Source organism: Simochromis diagramma, unplaced genomic scaffold (assembly GCF_900408965.1).
Source record: "Simochromis diagramma unplaced genomic scaffold, fSimDia1.1 OVJJ01000545.1, whole genome shotgun sequence".
In the NCBI taxonomy this organism is placed as follows: Eukaryota; Metazoa; Chordata; class Actinopteri; order Cichliformes; family Cichlidae; genus Simochromis; species Simochromis diagramma.
The window spans coordinates 7,294,156-7,314,326 of record NW_024387371.1 but is presented as its reverse complement, the minus strand read 5'-3'; the positions used below and the strand labels follow the sequence as shown (position 1 = coordinate 7,314,326).

Below are 20,171 nucleotides of genomic sequence, written 5' to 3'. Positions count from 1 at the left end.
ATGCTTCTGCCATTGTCCCTGGTTCTGGAGTAGTTTTAGATTAGAAATGCGACAGATGTAGTTTCTTTCCTGAAGACATCTGTGCATGGTGGTTCTTGGGGGACATACAGAGCCTCAGTTTATTTCTTGTGAAGCTCCTTCTTGAACTCTTCTCGAGCCTGCAGTCATCAGTCTTTTCCCCAGTCAACTTTCCCTTAATATGCTTTAATACACTATTTTACAAACAGCCGGCCTTTTCAGCAGTGACTTTCGGTGGCTTAAGGGTGTCAATGGTCATCATCCAGACATCTGTCAAATCAGCATAGTCACTCATCATAGTGGTTTCATGTACTAGTCTGCAGTATTTATACTGTATAAATAATAATTTATTCAAACTACTCATTTACTGGATTTCTAATTTTCATGAGCGACAAGCTATGATCAAAATTAAGATAAAAAAGGTTTGACCTATTGCACATGAAATTGCAAAAAAATAACTTTTTATAATATTTAGTCATTTTTGAGAGGCACTAGTACACTGTATTTGAACAGGGACTGAAGCTTTCTACACTGAGTGTCTTGCTTAGTAAGGCCCTTTAGGATTAGCCAAAATTAGAACAAATAGTCCGTTTGGACAACCCCGTTTATTTAATCTTGATTAATTAAATTGAACATTTTTGGTTGACAGCGCATTTTATTATTCAGGTTTCTAATTATTTCAATTACCATAAAGGTGCCAAAACAACATGAGTAACATGAGATGTTACTTCATGCTTATCAAGGTATATTAAATATAATTGCAATGCAAGACTTGTGTATCTGTGTAAATATGGCCTGAGGGGGAAAATTTCCTGTTAAATGAATTACATGTCTACATATCTTCTACCGCAACTGCTAAGGTGATTAAAGAACATTTAAACAGCATTGTCACTCTTCCTGTAAACTTGCATGACTTGTTACTCACATGCCCCGCCCTGTATAGTTAGATCGAGCACCACAACCATGTGATAAGCATGAATTTGGATTTATGAAAGAGAAAGAGCAAGACACATTCACATTAGATAGTTGCTCTTTTTTTATACAGGCTCAAAAGAGGTAGCTTGTTTCCTTTATATTTTTAGAGCACGGTTTAACTGCAGACCTACAGTACATATGCTTAAGATCAGGTATAGTAGCATGAATATGCATTGCTCACTTTGGACCTTTCTTAGACAGAATTTCTTTTAACAGTCATGTGCACCCACTTATTGAGATCCAGTCAATTCTTTATAAGCTCGTGTGAACACGGGCTTAATAAAATATCTCATCATGAAAAAATAAATAAATAAAAATAAAAATTTAATGTGTTTTGGATAAGAGGTTTCAGACGTACACCCTGATGGAGAACTATCCTCGAAGAACCCATGCATCGATGTGAAGATATGTATACAAAAAAAGTCAACACACAACGAGATACACTCAATATTATTTATGTTATTGTACAATCTGCATTTTTAAACAAATAATAATAATAAAAAAAAAGATTAGTAAGATGTACAGTATTTGAATGATCGTATCTGGTGTGGACTGAAGACTCGAGTCCACCCAGAGCTCCAGTGATAGGAGAGGACAGAGGGCTGGAATGACTTATGATGGCTTAATAAGTGTGTGTGTGTGTGTGTGTGTGTGTGTGTGTGTGTGTGTGTGTGTGTGTGTGTGTGTGTTTACAGCAGTGTCTGTGTGTACGTCTGCATGTATCTGCTTGTATTCATAAGTTTTCTGTTGTGTGTGCATTCAGCCAAGGTGTTGATAGGAGGTGGAATGTCACATGGCGGGGGATGGGATAAAGGGATGAAAGCAAAACAGAGAGAGGAACAAGTGGGAAACAAAAAGAAAACATGGAGTCAAAAGTAGCAGGGGCTCAGTTGGTGTAGATCTGCCCTTCGGGTGGCTGAGGAAGCTTCATGTTTTCCTTGCAGGTCATGAGCCGTCGAAGCTCCAGCAGCACCATCCGGATACTGTAGGAGTTCTGCCACTTGGCCAGCGCAGACACTGCATGCATGTCAACCTGCAGGGTGGAGATGGATGCAGTTAGACATTGTAATTATCCCCCATCTTGGATTTACCTTTTTAAAGCACCAAAATGTTTTTAAAAATTATTTAAATTTTAATAAATGTATTTCATTGTTCAGATCCATTATATTCGTATTTATTTTATTTTTATAGAAACTGATTGACTGCTGCTTTAACCTGCAATGTGTTTAAGTCAAGCTTCACACATTAACCTTGGGCATACAATTAGAGAAAAAAAAAAAAAAAGCAGAGCAACAGATGAATGAGCACTGACACGCTTGACCAAGTGAAATGAGTGCAACCACCCACAAAGAAGCGAGGAAGTCATGTTATTTACGTGCAAAAAAAGGGGACCTTTGTATCTATTCCATTTCCAAATAGACTAGTGTCGCTTTGCATGATCCATAGCTCACAGCGATCCTTAATGAATTACCAAGGTACAGCATCTCAGTTTATCCACAGACTGAAACAAGCAATTTTATCCTTTGCCCCCAGCGTTTTGCCACGTAAAAAAAAAAAAAGGTTTGAGTAGCAGGTCGGTGTTTAAAGGTAGAGCAGTGTGCCTGAGATGACCATATTAGACAATTAATCTCTTATAATATTATATGGCATTAAAAGTAAAAAAAAAAAAAAAAGTCTGAAAGTATAATGTGTGTATAATGTGTGTGTATGTGTTAGTCCCCATAGGGAAATAGTTCCTCTACATTTAACCCATTCACCCAGTGAAGCAGTGGGCAGCCACCAATGCAGCGCCCGGTGAGCAGTGTGTAGGGACGGCACCTTGCTCAGGGGTACCTCAAGGTAGCCGTTCAGTGGAGTTGAACCCCCGACCTTCCGATCATGGGGCCACCACTCTACCTACTGCCCCTAAGTGGGTTTTTAAATAAGAATGAAGGCTGAACTGGCCCTCGTCTTTCTTCCTAACTTGCATGGTGCTCATGTAAGTTAGGAAAAAAGATCCCACATATTACCAATGTTTTGAGATCTTTAAAAAAAAAAAAAAAAAAACTCTTGGAAAATCCTAAAACATCTGAATAAAGATCGAGATGTACATAATGTAAATCATCTATTATCGTCTTGTTCCATGGAACCAATGGCCGTCTTCTAAACAAGATGATATGAACTCATAACCAGACAACTGCAGAGCTGGACCTTTTGGGACTTTTAAGGAGTAAATAAAATCTTATATTGATATTTCAGCCAAAATTCTAACAGTAAGTGAGAGTATTAAACAATAAGATGATACGAAACATATATCCTGACATATCAGTGATAGGCCAGTTTAAGCTAGTTGATCAGTTGTTTATCTGACTCCACAGAGCAGATATGATGCTCCTTCCACAGAGTGCGTCCAAAATGAGCCAATCAAGCTTAAGAATAATGATAAATAATTCACATACCACACCGTTGGAGGTGTGCACGCCATTCAAGTTTATCTTTGTCACAAATCTGACAAAAGGTGGTGATTCTGGGTATCCTGGCCCGCATTCAACCTTCAGATTGTACATCCTGTTTTCATAGCTTGTCTGTTGATCAAAGGAAGTTAGGGAGAGGTGAGAAGACAGCACACCGAACTTTGAAGAACAAAAAAAAAAAAAAAAGTACACAATGTTCACTATGTGCAACAACATCATGTGAAAACTAAGGCAGGAAATACCCTTGTAGGGTTTTTTTCTCCTGACTCACAAAGGCCCTGGGGAGAGTTTAAAGAATCTGCGGTACCTTGTTTTTACACAAATCTGTGCCTTTTGCTTTAATCTAATCAACAAAAATGTCTGCTATAATTAACATAACTGCTAATTTTATTACAATTTTTGGCTCTGGCCAAAACATTTGGTGGCATGCCAGAATTTTTTTTATGCTCCCCGCATACAGGCTGTAACTGTGACAGCACTGCTGCAGTTTTACCCAGTCACACAGTAAATGAATACACTGTAGATGAAGACAAACTGGCTGACCCAGCTGCAATCTAACATACGGTAATGTCCATGGTCCTGTGAAAGAGGTCCTCAAAGGACTGTAGTCAATAATTTAAAAACAGCATTTTCAATAACAGTCTCATATAGGTCATTTCAACTTTACAGCTTAGCACTGAGCAGTGCTAAGTATTTATAAATACCTATAAATAAAAATTAACTAAAAAGATACTGGGACATCTGTCAGCAGTCAAAAACAATATTATGCTGCAAACTTATGCGATATTTGGTCTTTAGTCAGGAGTTTAATTGTGCTTCTGCTTCACATTTATTCTGTTTTAATTCAAAAACATTCATTCAAAGCACTGCAAAGTAGTGTTAGTGTCTCGATGTTTTCCTCTTCTTCACATGGACGACCTGATTTGCTCCCCAACATCATGACATGCACAAATCAAACCTGACACCTTTGGTTTAAGTAACTGTTAATCTTTTGGCTTGGTCAACACTCCCCTGCTCCTGCAAAGTCCTCATCCAGGTGTTAAAAATGGCACCACTAACCCTTGGGGGGCCAAGGATCACCCCTCTCCATCGTGTTAAGGTCATGTCCTCATCATCCTCCAAGCCCCAGCTCACCGTTCCATCTCCCACACCTTTCTGACCTTCCTCCAGCTCTTCCAGGAGCCGGAAATTGCGAGGAACTTTAACGCCTGTTTGTGGGCAAACACACAGCCATTCAGTCATGCAAACTTCCAGAGCCACAGGTAGATTTACGAAGCTAAATAAAACTGCCAGCAGTGTGCCAGACAAAATGACTTGCAGTTATGAAGTTATGACTCAATAACACAGAAAAAATAAGGGACGCCTCAGCTGCGCAGCCTACGTGAGCCTTTTGATAAGAGCAGGTGTTATTTTCACGTCCTGTGAGACTTGAGCATCTGGCTCCGGCGGTGCCGCATCACTTGGCCTCCGCAGTGAGATACGACGAGGCTGCACCCTTAACAGAGCCATCCAAACAAACCCAGTCACACTGCCAGCTGCTGCAGCAATTCAGCTCAGCTCACCGGCGTCTCCAGAGAAGCTCAGTGAAGCTCAGCGCAGGTCATGTTTCCCTCATGAGCTCTCGGAAAACGTACAGTCACTGTTTACGTTTAACAGCCGGGCAGGAAGACCGTCTTACTGCGGGATTCACCCGCATTTCTTGATGACATTTAAGTAACGCTACACACCCGGTTTGCAACACATCGCGCCTGTAAATAATCTGATGTCGCAAACAGGCTGTCATTTTCCGGTGGGGTGGCGGTGCTGTGGTTTGACAACAGGATGCTGTAATTTAAGCAGCATCCTAAATCAAACTATTAAATTAAAATGTATAAATGAATACACAAATGCATAAGCAAGTTGCAATGCCTCATATTTGCTGATGGCTGGCGAGTAACGGCTCCACGCCCATAAAACAGCACTGAAGTGAGACCTGCTGTCCTTTTATCTAACTTAAGATAGCTTAGCTGCTAGCATCGCTTCCTATTCATTCTCCTCAGCTTTGTTTTAGCTTCTATGTAATAACACAACATAGCACGGCGCCTCAATGCAGAATCCATCTAATCATAAAACCTAACAGGTACGCGGTAAAAATTCATTGATAACACTGTTCAAAAATAGCTTTTCGCAGTGATTAATACGTCTCAACCGTTTTACCTGATCCGGCGGCGACCGCCATCTTGTCGCTACACAGCGGGAGCGAGCACGCACTTTTACCATTGTAGCCAGCGGTGCGTGCGCGAGCAAGAAGACAGCAGCGGCGCTTCCTTTGTTGCTTTAAGCAAACTGATTAGCTATGTGGCTGCATAAAACGGAACTGTTATAATAATAATAATCATTATTACTATTGTTGTTGTTGTCGTCAAAGTAGCACATTAACTTACAGATAATCTAACCTGGCATATTTTCCAAGGCAGGTCACTATATTAAACGATTTAATTCTGTCAGAGCATCAAAAAAAATTGTGCTTATTTTAATAGTAATTTCATTAAATAGAGATATTATTAACTGCCCTTTTGCTCCAGGGGTTTTTTAATCCACCAGTTCCAAAGGCAAGAGTGTTTGTCCAGAATTCTGCCTTTATGGTATATCTTTCAATCATCTTTCTTCATATGTAGCATGTAATTCTCTACTAGTTCTATTCACATTGCATGATAAATCAGTATACATGTAATTTAGGTCAGAGTTTTGTGCTTCTGCAGAAATTGTGGAAATCCAGCATGACTGAGGAGGAGGATGGGCCTATGCAGGTACCCCTTATTTCTCTTTGAAACTAAAAAGACGTCATTCATCAGCATGTGCATCTACTTTTAGGTAGGTAGGTATAGGTATTGTGCATGTGCATCTACATCTACTGATTTGAAACCATTTTACAGCACCCTCAGCGCCATGGGGAATGAAAAATTAAGGTATTTCTGAAGGCAAAGGCCACAATTAAAATAACAAAGATGGGGGAGTGTCAATATATTAGAAGAAAAAGATCGCTGTGAGAGATTAAAACATGAAACCCTTAATTAGCAAGGATAGATTAAAGCATGCCAAGTTTGATTAGGTCATTCACTGACTGACTGCAGGCTTATTACATAGCAAGTAAGCTGTGGAGTCTGGTGTCAAAAGGTTGACCTAAGCTTGCAAATTAAAAGGAAGAGGTGTTCTTGACTCAGAAACAATATTTCTCTGTGTGAAAACGCCTTGTGATCTCAAGAGGTTAGAGCAGAGTGGCCAGTTTGCTTTGAGCTGATAGGAAACTAAGTCAAACAACCGCTTTATACAACCAACGCACAACACGTCAACAGGTGCCACTCCTGTCAGCTAAGAACAGGAAACTGTGGCTACAATTCACACGGACTCGCCAAAACTGGAAAACAGAAGAATGGAAAAAGAATTTGCCTGATCTAGTGTCTTGATTTTCTCCTGTCACATTCAAATGGCCGGGTCAGAATTTGGTAGAAACAGCTTTCAAGCATGAAAGCATGGATCCATTCTGCCTTGTCTCAACACTTCAGGCTTGTGACGGTGATGTAATGGTGTGACGAATATTTTCTTGGTACCCTTTGGACCCTTTAGAGCCAAATGAGCATCTTTAAAATACCACAGTCTGCCTCATTATTGTTGCTGACCATGTCCTTCCCTTTTTGACCACATTTTACCCATTATCTGATGTCGGTTTTCCAGCAGGATAAAGCACAAAGCTCACAATATCTCAAACTGGTTTCTTGAACATGACAGTGAGCTCACTGTTCTCAAATGGCTTCCACAGACACCAGATCTCACAGAGAGTACCTTTGGGATGTGGTGGAACATCATGGATATGCGGCCAACAAACCTACAGCAACTGTGTGACGTTGTAATGTCAGTATCAGCTGTTACGGAAATCTGAAACAAAACAAGTTGACTCTGTGAGATTTTAATTTGCCTTGGCAAAGGTCTCAGAAAACAGTACAGAGTACAGCAGCTGTCCAGTGCCATCACATTCCCCCCCCTTTTGATCATTTATTGATCACAAGTATTCACAGGGCAGCACGGTGGTTAGCACTGTTGCCTCACAGCAAGAAGGTCCTGAGTTTGACTCCACAGGAGCCTGTCTGTGTGGAGTTTGAATGCAGTTGGGTTAACTGATGATTCTAAATTGTCCATAGGTGTGAGTGTGAATGGTGTCTGTCTCTCTGTGTTAGCTCTGCGATACACTGGCGACCTGTCCAGGGTGTACCCTGTCATCAATTAACCCAGCCCTACTAACTGACATGACAGCATCACACAGTTGCTGTAGGTTTGTTGGGTGCATATTGTGAGATTACTATACTATCTTATGCCACCTTTTACTTCTAATCAAAGAATTGTTGAATCATTATACGGCTATAGGCCACATTATTCCTTGGATTAAAGATTGTGAAATCATTACACTGTTTTATGATGCATTATACTGCTGAGTTATAAGAAATGCTGTTTGTGTCGAATCATGGCCTTCCTTTTCTGATTACAAAGAGAACAGAATATATTGTAGAGGTTTTCTGCCCCATCTCATCAGGAGGAGATAAAACAGGAAGCCAAGGCCGTCACTTAGGTGCTGTAAGAGAGAAAGATGGTAAATGGTAAATGGCCTGTATTTGTATAGCGCTTTACTTAGTCCCTAAGGACCCCAAAGCGCTTTACAGAACATTCAGTCATTCACACACACTGGTGATGGCAAGCCACATTGTAGCCACAGCTGCCTTGGGTCGCACTGACAGAGGCGTGAATGTGAATGCTTAGTGCGGAGGGGGGCCGGAGCTATAAGAATGTGAGAAATGGTCAGACACTTCTGGCGGACACCCTCCTGTCCGGATGTTTGTAATGCTCAAAGTGTGTATGGAATAAAGAGAATTGTTTTGATGAGATTGTGTTGTTCTTCCTTCAGCCCAAAGATCAAAGAATTGGGATATCCAATGATATCCATGATATCCCACCACAACCCAAAGGTTCTCTCTGTGAGATCTGGTGTCTGTGGAAGCCATTTGAGAACAGTGAACTCATTGTCATGTTCTAGAAACCAGTTTGAGATATTGTGAGCTTTGTGCTTTATCTTGCTGGAAAACCAACATCAGATGATGGATACAATGTGGTCATGAAGGGAAGGACATGGTCAGCAACAATAATGAGGCAGACTGTGGCATTTTAAAGATGCTCATTTGGCTCTAAAGGGTCCAAAGGGTACCAAGAAAATATTCGTCACACCATTAGATCACCGTCACAAGCCTGAAGTGTTGAGACAAGGCAGAATGGATCCATGCTTTCATGCTTGAAAGCTGTTTCTACCAAATTCTGACATGTGACAGCAGAAAATCAAGAAACTAGATCAGGCAAATTCTTTTTCCATTCTTCTGTTTTCCAATTTTGGTGAGCCCGTGTGAATTGTAGTCACAGTTTCCTGATCTTAACTGACAGTAGTGGCACCTGGGTTATTTTCTGCTTCAAAGTTTGACGTGTTGTGCGTTGGTTGTATAAAACGGTTGTTTGACTTAGTTTCCTACCAGCTCAAAGCAGTCTGGCCACTCTCCTCTAACCTCTGAGATAACAGGGCATTTTCACACAGAAAATTGCAGCTCTGCAAAGATATTCTCTCTTTTTCAGATCGTTCTCCGTGACCTCTTGAGATGGTTGTGCAGGAAAACCCCAGCAGATCAGCAGTTTCTGAAATACTCAGCCCGTCAGGCATCAACATTTAAATCACCTTTCTTTTCCATTCTGGTGCTTGGTTTGAACTTCAGCAGGCCGTTTTGACCATGTCTCCACACTTAAATAGATTTGTCTTTGTACCATGTGATTGGTTAACATTTGCATTAACAAGCAGCAGAACAGGTGTGCCTAATGAAATGACTGCTGAATGCTTTTGTTATTGTAGAATCTCCTCAATATGGTGTAGTCGAACTGAGTGCAGAATAATTTGTCTGTTCTGCTTGAACAGGATTAATTGAATAAGTGAATTTAAAGTGTTTGTTTTACTTGGAATAAACAGAAGCCTGGAATGTAACATGACAGCTGCGTCTGTGAGAAGTGCATCGATTAGCAGTAAATGTGTCGAGGGCCAGGCTCCAGGTACAGACAGGGTCATTAATTATTAATACGCTTTTCATTGTGGATGTTTTAACCACTGATGCAAGTACCTGTAGCAGCGGCAGAAGACCATCAGATGCTGCCGATTATTGTACCTTTTTTGCAAAAAGTTATGGTGAGAAAGTCTTTACTTAGTCAAATATAAACACAATCAAGCAGTTGATTTAACCCTTTAATGCTCAGTGTATCATGTTTGATATGTGAGTTTTTGCAAGTTTTAGAGAATTTATCGGTGTGATTTTTTCCCCATGTAAAAAATAAATAAATTGCCCTATACATTTTGAAAGAATGCATTGCAAAAAGATTTGCTAATATAACTCAAATTAAAACTTGTATATACAAATTAGCTTTTTAAAATTTCATCACAAGGTTAAAAAATAGAATTATTATGTATGAGAAGGTGGTGTTCTGTGTACTTGTGTACGTGGGCGATCGTGGCTCAAGAGTTGGCAGTTCGTCTTGTAATCGGAAGGTTGCCGGTTCGAGCCCCGGCTCCGACAGTCTCGGTCGTTGTGTCCTTGGGCAAGACACTTCACCTGTTGCCTAATGGTGGTGGTCAGAGCGCCCGGTGGCGCCAGTGTCTGGCAGCCTCGCCTCTGTCAGTGTGCCCCAGGGCAGCTGTGGCCACAATGTAGCTTGCCATCACCAATGTGTGAATGTGTGTGTGAATGGGTGGATGACTGAATGTGTAAAGCGCTTTGGGGTCCTTAGGGACTAGTAAAGCGCTATATAAATACAGACCATTAACCATTTACCCTGTGAAATAGTCACAAGTTCCTAAAACAGATTAAATAATACACTTTTTTCCCCAGCCTTAAACTAAATAAAAATAATAATGATAACAGAAAGAAAAACACAGAAATATGTTTATTAGTTTATTTATAAATACAGTATATTATTTACACTGTAAGTCCTCCAACTGGAAGACAACAAAAAGGCATCAAGGCATTAATCTGATATCTAAAACTCCATCCCCACCACCGGTGTACATAACCAACAACAACAACATCCACATGGACCTTACCTCAGAAGAAGCAAGAGTCAAATCATGAGCAATTTAAAGTCAGTCAATGAACTCTTTTCCCACATTGTTGGCAAGAGGATAAGGCGATTCAATAAAGTCCGAGGACCATTACAGGAGAGATTCCGACTGCCCATCTCACTTACTAACATCTTCATTTGCTCTCACTAAATTTTTCAGGTGCGAAAAAAAAAAAATACTTAATTGACCACATACTGTCGCAAAACACCGTTCAAATCCACTGCTGAAAGTTCACTGTCTCCAAGCAGAAAATCCAAATACAGCTCGATCACAAATTCTACCTCAATAACAAGTGGCCAAGTTAACTGTACTGATTTATGGTAACAATAGATCCCAGAAAGCATCTACGATAATGTGACTACTCTGGATTTAAAAAAAAAAAATCAGATGTATATGACTTTTACTCATTCCTTTTTTAACTTCACAAAAAAAGGAATTTGTTTTTCACAATTACTTTAATTCATCTAACCACAATCCTGAGATCATCTGGAGAGTAAGAAGAAAGCTTATGCATGTTAGAGCCACACTCACAACCAGGTTATTCACCATGAAAGCCGTACACACCAACAGATGTCCAGTCTTTCTCCAAGCAAAGATTATTATGGTTTGGGTTCCTTCTGAGCTCATCATACATATTTAAAATAAAGTTGTCAGTTTCCAAATGAATGACGACATGTCATATCTATCATTTCCACCCTCTATCCTTAATTTTTTCTATTCTGCTGATTTATAAAAGCACAAAGCATCCTTTAAACTGCCATTACCTTTATAAGATCACAAAAAGCAACTTGCTGAAGCACTGAAACATCCAGCAAAGCCAACGCCAAGATTCCCACTTGGAAAGTTGTCTGCAAAGGCTCTAACGCGTTCACTCCCCGCAGTGTAACAGTGCACAAACATTTTGCCTAATACTGACCAAGAAGAACTACAGGAGTAGAACTCAAGCGGGCCTTAAACTTTAATGCAGTCACACCATCCATCTACCAGCAAAATGACACTACCAAGCGCACACAAAACTGCTTCTCACAATACTCTACAAGCACGATGCAGTCTGCAGTGTACTCCTGCTGCTGACCTATGGTAAATAATCCTATATAATCAAGTATGAAGGATTCTAAAAGTGGAATATCACGTAACATAAAGCAGAACTTTGGCTGCAAACGTAACTGTAATGATCATTAATCTGTCTACTTTAAGCTTAACAAGTAAGCCTTTAACCTGGTCAACCTAAGAAGGTTACCTTCTCCCATTTCCGCCTGAAAAACTTTGCCAGGATTTCCTTGGAATGAAGATAACACTTTGGTGGTTCAGACATGGGACCATTTGGTCAAAGTTTGGGGTCATTTCTTAAAAGCAGTACAATTAGTTTCCTCTGGAGCGAGCGCAATCCTCCCCATTCATGACTGCTTTTGCACAAACTCAAAGGAAAGCTGGTGACCCAGTGCATTGCTTGCACAAGCCGACATGCTATATGCATGCATGCATTCTTTCGTCTGTGTGACATCTTAATTAGAAAAAAGAAAAATTGTCATGCAATTTCTTAAGTAGCTAAATTTTTAAACTCCAGTTCTTCTGATTTAGCAAATATGTGTAAACTATAGAAAAAGAAAGGCATTTGAACCTAATCAGATGAGTTAAGACATATAATTAAGGGCCTCTTATTACAATGCATAGTTAATTGCTGTACAATACATTTACAAATCAATGACTGAAACATTAAAACTTTCAACCAATTAATCTCATCTAGACGTTTTAAAGGAAACTCCAAGATCGTCACCCTTCAGTGAAGCCCTTGAAACAATCACCGAGCCTGCTCGTCAGTTACCGAGAAGGTACACGGTGGCAACGTTGGTCAGCGGGAATGTTATGCTCTGAACCTGACAGTCTCCTTCCACGATACAAGCAATAGCGAGAAGCACGGAGTGAAAACGGTATCACACAAAGCTGACACGTAACATTGGAGTGTCTGCGTCTCACCATGCGAGATACAAACCCCAGAATGACAGAACAATGCAACATCACAACAAAAAGAGCTGCAGCTGAACCAAAAACAAACAGAAGTACTGCATATGCGGCGTGTAAGGCAGCTTGACAAAAAAACTGCATGTGCCTCTTTCCTGAAAACTGGTTCGTTTGCGTGGAGGGCACATGATCGTCTGATTTTAGGGCCAGACTAACCCAGCAGATACAACAACCGAATTTATTTCTATTTGCCCCAAATTTATAATGACCTAACATCAGTGATGACTGCAGTTTTGTAAATTTTTACAAGCCTTTCAAATCAAATGGTTTTGCTTGAAAATGACTTTTTCAATGGTTGGATCACATGCAAAGATCCACAAATGAAATTGAAAATACCACTATGATCCGACAGGAGCAGTTAGCTTTTCTTTTGATTTTTTTTTAGGGGAGGGTTTCTTTTCCTTTAGCATCTCGTGGTAACATCTCCTCTTTGTTAGGAAAGTATAAAAGATGGACGCAGCTCCTAGGACATGAAGCCAACATGGAAGTGCTTTAAATATACGTTCTTTTTAATGGCCTCCAAGAAATGCTTTTATGGATCTGATCATATTAGATAAAATATTAAATACATTTTGCTCATTCTAAGTTTCAGAAAGGATAATAATCCATTAGCTGACCATTTGTGATTGACAAGTCGTCAACCAACAAGTGTGCAGTTCACTGACCTCTGGGTGACCTCGCTGTGGCTACGTCCATCTTTTACACCGTCTATGTTTCTCAGTATTTTTGGAGTCATTTTTGGGGGGTTGACACGCCCCAGATTAAACAATTAAATATGGCTGTGTTTTAGAAACTGTTTATATTAATCATCCTTGAACGCATCTTTACCTCGCTTTTAAAGAGTGTCAAAAGTGGGCTGAGCTGAACCCAAATGTGCAAGTATACAATAAATGTAACAGTAATATTTATCAATTTAATCTTTAGATATCAAAATTGGTAAAGCTTCCAAAAAGTCCTACATCACTGCAGCCTGACTACGCACCGTGACCTAAATAAAATTCAAGCCTAAAATCACTTGCACATCAAGTAGATCCTTGATAAAGTGGAGATGCAGAAACAGATCCACAGAAAATAAAGCTGAGCTAAATATAATGTGATTCATCATCACTTCAAATTAACAGCTGTGGCTCTGGAGAAGCAAAGAGTTTTTAACCTTTCAAGTATTTTTTTTTTGTTGAGTTTGATTTTTTTTATGTGGAGAAAATATTTGATTTCCTTAGAAAGTGATTTCAAATGTATATGATCGCTCTTCCTTAGCAAAACCCCTAAAAAGTGATGGGCTGTGTTAAATATATAAAGTTTCAAGGATATATTGCATTTTTTTTTTTACATATTATCTGTGTGAGAGTGATGAAAAATTCCACCAACAAAGCCCTCCTTTTGAAAAAAAGAAAAACAATGTGCAATAGTTAAAGCTATGGCATCAGAAAGTGTTAGATTGTAAGTCCATAGGAAGAAAAACTAAGTGTGGGGGGGAAAAAAAGGGATGAGAAGCCTGGACGGACCCAGTGTTGTCTGAGGTAGGGTGCAGTTAGCCCGCTGTGTTACTTGACTTTCTGAGCCCATTTCAGATCGTCCGACCTCGGCTTCTCTCCTGTCACACCCTGGATGAGATCCTCCAAGTATCTCCAGAAACCCAGCTTCTCCAAAGGGTAGTTCAGCCAACCTGGAAAATTAAAAAACAAACATTAACTCTCAAATCATCTTTAAGTACATCCCTTATTCTGTCTGTCTTTCTTAAGTCAGACCCACTCACTCAGTGCATAACACTGAGCGAAGCACTCTTAATGAAGATGTAGGGTCAAAACCCATCTTTCAACAGAAATAAACACACAATGGAAAACTATAAAACCTGCCCTAACCTTCTTCCTTTGAAACATATTCTTATTTTTTTAACTCTGATAAGCTCTGGAAATCTGTAATAATATAACCCTTTCCACTAACTAACCATATCCGATATTTCTACTACTGAGAATCCCTCAGCTACTCTGTGACTTTGCTTTTGCGATCAACCGCCAATGTCTCCGGGCTGCACGTGCAGCCGGATATCCTATACCTGCATCAAAACTTCCTGTTAATGACCGGGCTCTGGGTAACCAGTGGTTTCTAAATTGAATTTAGGTCAATAAGTTCCTTTTTTGTTCTCCACTCAGACAGTTTATAAACATGTTACTAAAGCTTGCTCAGACTACAGGCGGGCTGCAATCAAAAAAAGCCTCTCTTTTGCCCACAGGTTCCGAAGATACCTTAAATCAGGCATTACAGCAAGGTGAAATAATCACTCACTTTTAAGACCCAAGTGTGGAACAAAAAAAGATTATTAACTTAATTATTAACCCAGCCTGTTTAAATACAGAACTTTAGGACAATTTTTAATTTTTAATTACACACTTAGTATGGGCCTAAATACAGAGTACTGATCTTATTTTGAGCAGTTGGCAGATAAATGTACATGTATTTACACACAATCTAACTGCGCAAGGAGCAGTTTTCATGACAAACACATTGTCAGTAAGTCAGCACAGGTGCAGCTTCATTGTTGGGAGGTTTTGTAAAGCACTACAACCCAAAGTCAGTCATGCAAGCCTGGACATGAAGCACCCTCTTTGCAACCGTTTTCACCCTACAACAGCCAGCAACCTTTACACGTCAGGGAATACACGTTTCCTTAGCGCACAGCGGTTGCCAAAGGGTCAACAACCAGTCTCTGGGCCTGTATGACTAAGCCCTAATGTAGCAAATCTTCCATGTGAACATGCAAACATAGTAGAAGTGGGTAGACAGAGTTTGGTTGGGTAGTGTGAGAAAAGGTCTGGGTAATCCTGACGAAATAATACTACAAACCCGTAGTGATGCAGAAGTAGGTCTCGTGAGGAGAGACATGATGGATGCGGTGGTGCTTGCGGGGAAGGATGATGTGGCAGTCCTGCAGGAACACGACCCAACGAGGCAGCCCGAAGTATGTGTGAGACCACTTGTGAATCTGGTTGGTAAGAGTCACAAAGATGGCCAGTGCATACAGGTAGCAGTACAGGGGGTAGATATGGTAAATCTCCGCTGCAGGTAAAAGAAGACAAACATGGTAGTTTGTTTGCTGTTGCCTTCCTGCCCTTTTCTTAAAGAAACCGTTTTATTTTTTTATCAGATTAGAGCATTTTCACGGTGGAGATAATGCTTTGTTGATACGAAACTCACCAGGTGAGAAGGTGAGAAAGTTATAGGCCATGTTTGCTAGAGGGACTATGGTCAGCATGCAGTTGTCACCGTTGGTCTCAATGAAGTCGTGACGGGTGATGGCTGTGGGGTCGATGTGGTGCTCTCTGAATGGACGTATAAAGGCCTGCATATATGTGGCAAATTAAGGAAAATGCTCCCTTTGAAAAATGACTATTTGGAGGTAAATGATGGGAAATCATACCTTTCCAAAGATGGGTAGATCTACCGATCCCCACGTATCAGCCCCCCAGTGAACAAATCCTGATGCAAAGTCTGCAGTGAGGATACCTGCCACTGAAAAGAAGAAAAAAAGAGAAGCTTGTTAAACGAGACAGCAAATAATAACACATAAGAAGACTACATCGTTTTTTTTTTTTATTTAGTACTTACCAATGCCCAGCAGGATGGACCATATATGTCCCTGATGGAAATTGGCAAGGAGGTAAATGAGGTTGAAGGCCATGAGAGAGAAGCAGAGGATGACACTGATCCATTCTTGACATCTTTTGCCTTAAAGAACAAGAAACAGGAGCTTTTTAGTGACAAATTCAATCACTTGTGCAGCATTTTCAGTGCAGAAATTCCAGTGATGTTCAAAGGTTAGCAAACGACTCTGCGTGTTTGTCTGATGTGGCAGCATTCCTCTGTTCTTTGACAATAATGAGCAGCAGGGCCTGAAATACCTGTCCACATGTTACAGCACAAAGACTAATTTAGTGACCTAGAAACAAAACAGCAAAAAAGCAGCAAACACAGTGTGAAACCACAAGACTAGATCTTAGTAAAAGGAGTGGGTGAATAGGACTTATTCCTTTTAAAAAACTCAGTAGTTTAGTGCTTATCCCACAGATTTTAATATTTGTCAAAGGGGAAATTTTGAGCATGCGCCAACTCATTTTGAACCAACTCACATTTTTGAAGCATTTCGATTTATTCATTAAAAAATATAACACTAGTTTGTTGCATTAACCCTCATTAACGTGTGACCTCATTGTTACTGGCTGTTTTATATTTACATCAGCTTACGCTCCAATAAATCTGTCCCGAACAAATGTATGTTCCATTAAACTGTGGTGCTTATTTTTTTCTGTCATGCCCCACTTGTGAAACCATAACGATTTTACCAAAACATTAAAAACAATTAGAATGATGTGATGATAATTTAGCCCACAAAACATTTGATTAATTCAGCTTTCAGCAGATCTTGTCTGCCGTGGCCCTATCATCCACCAGTCGAATGCACACCCCAGAGACACTATAAGCATGAGATTTAATGCACACAACAAATGATGAACAGAAATCCACTGGAGAATTCTGCAACACTAAAGATGGTGGTTATCTCACCCACTCTGCCACCAAAGAGTCACTCAACAGCCGAAGCAGGAAACATGAGCCAGCTGTGTTATTGACCAGACACACAGCTGAACATGGCAGCTTATCTACCCGCTCCATCATAGTCTGTGGTTTTATCACTTTCCTTGCCTAACGTGAATTTGCATTGCTTTTGGTCAGAAATGTTAGTCAGTGATATTGGTGCTCTTTGCTGAGCTGTTAAGAAAGCCCTAACGTTGAGAAACATTCATCAGCTTTGTTCTGCTTAAGTCAAATTTTTGTGGCTCCAGACATGCACTGGGTATTCCAGAACATCATTATGTTTCCAGTAACATATCTCATTCCTGCCAGGTCCCCAAGGCGTTCCCAATACAGATGACATAGTGAATTCTGGTTCTATCCCGGGGTCTCTTCCCAGAGGAACGTACCTGGAAAACCTCCAAGGGAAGGCACCTAGGAAACGATGCCTGACCCACCTCAGCTGGCTCTTTCAGGGGAGCAGCTGCTCTGCTCCCAACTCCCTTCACATGTCTCCTCACCCTCTCTCTAAGGCCTGATTTAGACTTTTGCCTAACCGACATTACCTATGTTAAGTGTTTGCCAGCATTTGTGTTGGTGCATTATGTGTTAATAATGTATCCAGTGCCAGTTGCCAGATACAAATAAAATGATGAGACGTTCTTGCCTCCTGCGGACATCAGCCTTTGTTTTGGTCAGTTTCGTCAAATCTCCTTCCAGGAATTTGCTGACATTTGTGAGTCCGAATACTGATACTATGATTATTATTCCTCATATTCTCTCACTGAAGGTCCAAAACCTGCCATGAAAAAGTATCCTAAAACAAACAGGAGCAATCAACAGCACCCAATAACCCAATAAACACGCATTAGCCTCTACTTTTGGGGCATTTTTTAAGACTCTAGACAGGGTTTTTTTTTTTGTCCATGTGAACATCTATCCCTGATGTTTGAAAACATCAAATGAAATCAAGATCTAGATAAACTAAATCACATGGTAACGAGGTTTTTAATATGCAGGAGAAACCATGCTACCTGCTGTGACTTAACTGTGTAGAAATGTAATCCGCGTGTAATGACAGTAGACTCAAAGAAATGTGGAAAAGCAGAATATTTTTGAAGTTGCACATTTTTCTTAAGGCATTACAAATATCTTCTCTTGAGTGGCAAATGTCTAATGGACTGGGATAAAGGATGTCTTTCTCTCTGGCCCAGATGACCACTATCACAGGACTTCCTGGGTGTTTTTAATGCAGTGTTTCCAGTTTGGCCCACTTAAGATCAAACGGGGGCTGCATGTGGCCCAGGAACTAAAATAAGTTTCTAATCAGTCACATGCAAAACCTAGTTTCAGTTGCCATTGTGAAAATGCATTTTTATGATGGGCGTGAAACACCACTGAGTGTTTTGACAGGGTGACCGATGGAGCTCTCCAAACAATTCAGAGCATGAGTTTTTGGTTGTGTTTGCAGCCCGTGTGTGCTGACTTGGCAACCAACAACAGCTCAGATACGAAAGGTCACAGCAGCTCCGTGACCAGACGAGGTTTCTGAGCCTAAAGCAGAGGCAGTGGATTCTTCTATAACCTCTCTCCCTGATGCTCGAAATGTCAAAGCAGCACAGCCACTCGAAAACAAATTCAGCCACTCTGACATAATTTCCTCTTGTGTCACGACAGCACCGTGGCTGTAATACACCCATACTGCCGACGACTGCTCGGTGTCATTTAAGTGGAGCAGTTAAATACAATCTGCTTCTTTTCGTTTAGTAGTTTTAGCAGTTTGTTTCTTGGTGACTGAATAAAGACCGTCGTTATGTCACACCGCCACTCGGTGAACATGCCCATTAGACGGAGCTGCAGCGGAGAGGATCGACTCACCTGGCGAGTACAAATTAGCCAGTTCTCGGGCACCGGCGTGTTGTGGACCCCATCTGGCCGCTCCCCGGCCCGGTCCCTGTGGCTCAAGGCTCTGTGTTTCCCCTCCACACTCGTTCTCGTTAACCATACTCGCCATTTCTTTCCGCTATGGGCCCGGCCCCTTCAATCTCTCTACTCACCACCAGGAACCAACAGAATCACCAACTTCTCAGCCCACAGACAGCGTAACGTTTTCAGCCAATGAGGTGCAAGCCGTTGAACGCAGCTACCAATCAACAGCCAGTTGGCTGCTTGGTTACTTCACAGGCAGCCAAGTGACCAATAGGGAAGGGGGCTGCGAGGGGCGCGATCGAATTTCCTGACCCCACCCGTGCTGTCTAGAACCCGCTCTGCTCGTGCCCGCGATAGTCCAGAATGAGCAGGAAACGCAAATTTAGTGCAGTAAACAGTAACCTTCACTAGGGCCAATAATGTTTTAAGGCGCTGATACAATTTACAGCTATTCCTTAAAAAAATCTTACATTTCTTTCTACTTTGGGTAGGTCACCGCACTATGTGCCACTTTACGGTACGGTATATGACATTTTCATTTCAGGCATGAAGCTTGCAGCCACGGAGACCACAAGAAAAAAGTACTTATTTGTTTTATTTTGTTTTACACACGCTTAAGTTCCTGTGTTAATATAAATATGTTTCTAAATCAAATATTCATTACTAGTAGAGTAAGGGTATCGTCAAGGGAGTTTAGCTTGTCGTAAACCCTTAACTAACCAATCAGCAACATTGACAGAATGCTAGAATTTTATCTGCAAATTATACTCTCCTGTAAGAAAAAAAATCAACTTTTATTTCAACGCGAACGCACTATCGATACCGTTTAGTGAAAACTGAAATTATATGTGGCATTTTCTGTCTTAGAAGTATTTGTAAATGCCTTTACTTCCAGTCACTTGTTCCCTCAACACTATCTTGAGCGCCCTCTCCTGGTGTTCTACGTGAGTTGCAGTCAATATCTGTGCAATGGAATTAACGGGAAGCGGAGTTTTTAGACAACTTTCTTTATGAACAACCACACAGTCAAATAA

General features: G+C 40.7%; 2 protein-coding genes across 4 annotated transcripts; both read right to left on the bottom strand.

The window, feature by feature from the left end:
* Positions 1–1,432: 1,432 nt before the first annotated feature.
* Positions 1,433–5,737, bottom strand: LOC120718956 (ubiquitin-conjugating enzyme E2 variant 1-like). Of its 3 annotated transcripts, none has more exons than XM_040007732.1 (4): positions 5,643–5,737; positions 4,506–4,654; positions 3,432–3,557; positions 1,433–2,026 (listed from the first exon to the last, which is right to left on the bottom strand). In XM_040007732.1, the coding sequence occupies exons 1-4, from the start codon at positions 5,662–5,664 to the stop codon at positions 1,880–1,882; spliced, it is 444 nt and encodes a 147-aa protein (XP_039863666.1). In that variant the 5' UTR covers positions 5,665–5,737; the 3' UTR covers positions 1,433–1,879. The 3 variants fall into 3 exon arrangements, with proteins under 3 accessions (XP_039863666.1, XP_039863667.1, XP_039863665.1); XM_040007733.1 differs by lacking the exon at positions 5,643–5,737 and adding an exon at positions 5,009–5,621; XM_040007731.1 differs by lacking the exon at positions 5,643–5,737 and having other exon boundaries at positions 4,506–4,805.
* A 4,689-nt stretch (positions 5,738–10,426) lies between these two features.
* On the bottom strand, positions 10,427–19,309 carry peds1 (plasmanylethanolamine desaturase 1). The gene is made up of 6 exons (XM_040007729.1): positions 19,087–19,309; positions 16,249–16,368; positions 16,061–16,152; positions 15,838–15,982; positions 15,487–15,699; positions 10,427–14,308 (listed from the first exon to the last, which is right to left on the bottom strand). The coding sequence occupies exons 1-6, from the start codon at positions 19,220–19,222 to the stop codon at positions 14,187–14,189; spliced, it is 828 nt and encodes a 275-aa protein (XP_039863663.1). The 5' UTR covers positions 19,223–19,309; the 3' UTR covers positions 10,427–14,186.
* Between the last annotated feature and the right edge of the window lie 862 nt (positions 19,310–20,171).

Excerpts from the sequence above, each read along its gene's own strand:
- LOC120718956 (XM_040007731.1), bottom strand. The coding sequence starts at position 4,688 with ATGACTGAATGGCTGTGTGTTTGCCCACAAACAGGCGTTAAAGTTCCT. Across the intron at positions 3,558-4,505 it reads TGATCCTTGGCCCCCCAAGG|ACAAGCTATGAAAACAGGAT; the intron begins GTTAGTGGTGCC and ends TTTGATCAACAG. Across the intron at positions 2,027-3,431 it reads TGCACACCTCCAACGGTGTG|GTTGACATGCATGCAGTGTC; the intron begins GTATGTGAATTA and ends TCCACCCTGCAG.
- peds1 (XM_040007729.1), bottom strand. The coding sequence starts at position 19,222 with ATGGCGAGTATGGTTAACGAGAACGAGTGTGGAGGGGAAACACAGAGC. Across the intron at positions 15,983-16,060 it reads ATCTACCCATCTTTGGAAAG|GCCTTTATACGTCCATTCAG; the intron begins GTATGATTTCCC and ends ACATATATGCAG. Across the intron at positions 15,700-15,837 it reads CTTTCTCACCTTCTCACCTG|CGGAGATTTACCATATCTAC; the intron begins GTGAGTTTCGTA and ends TTTTACCTGCAG.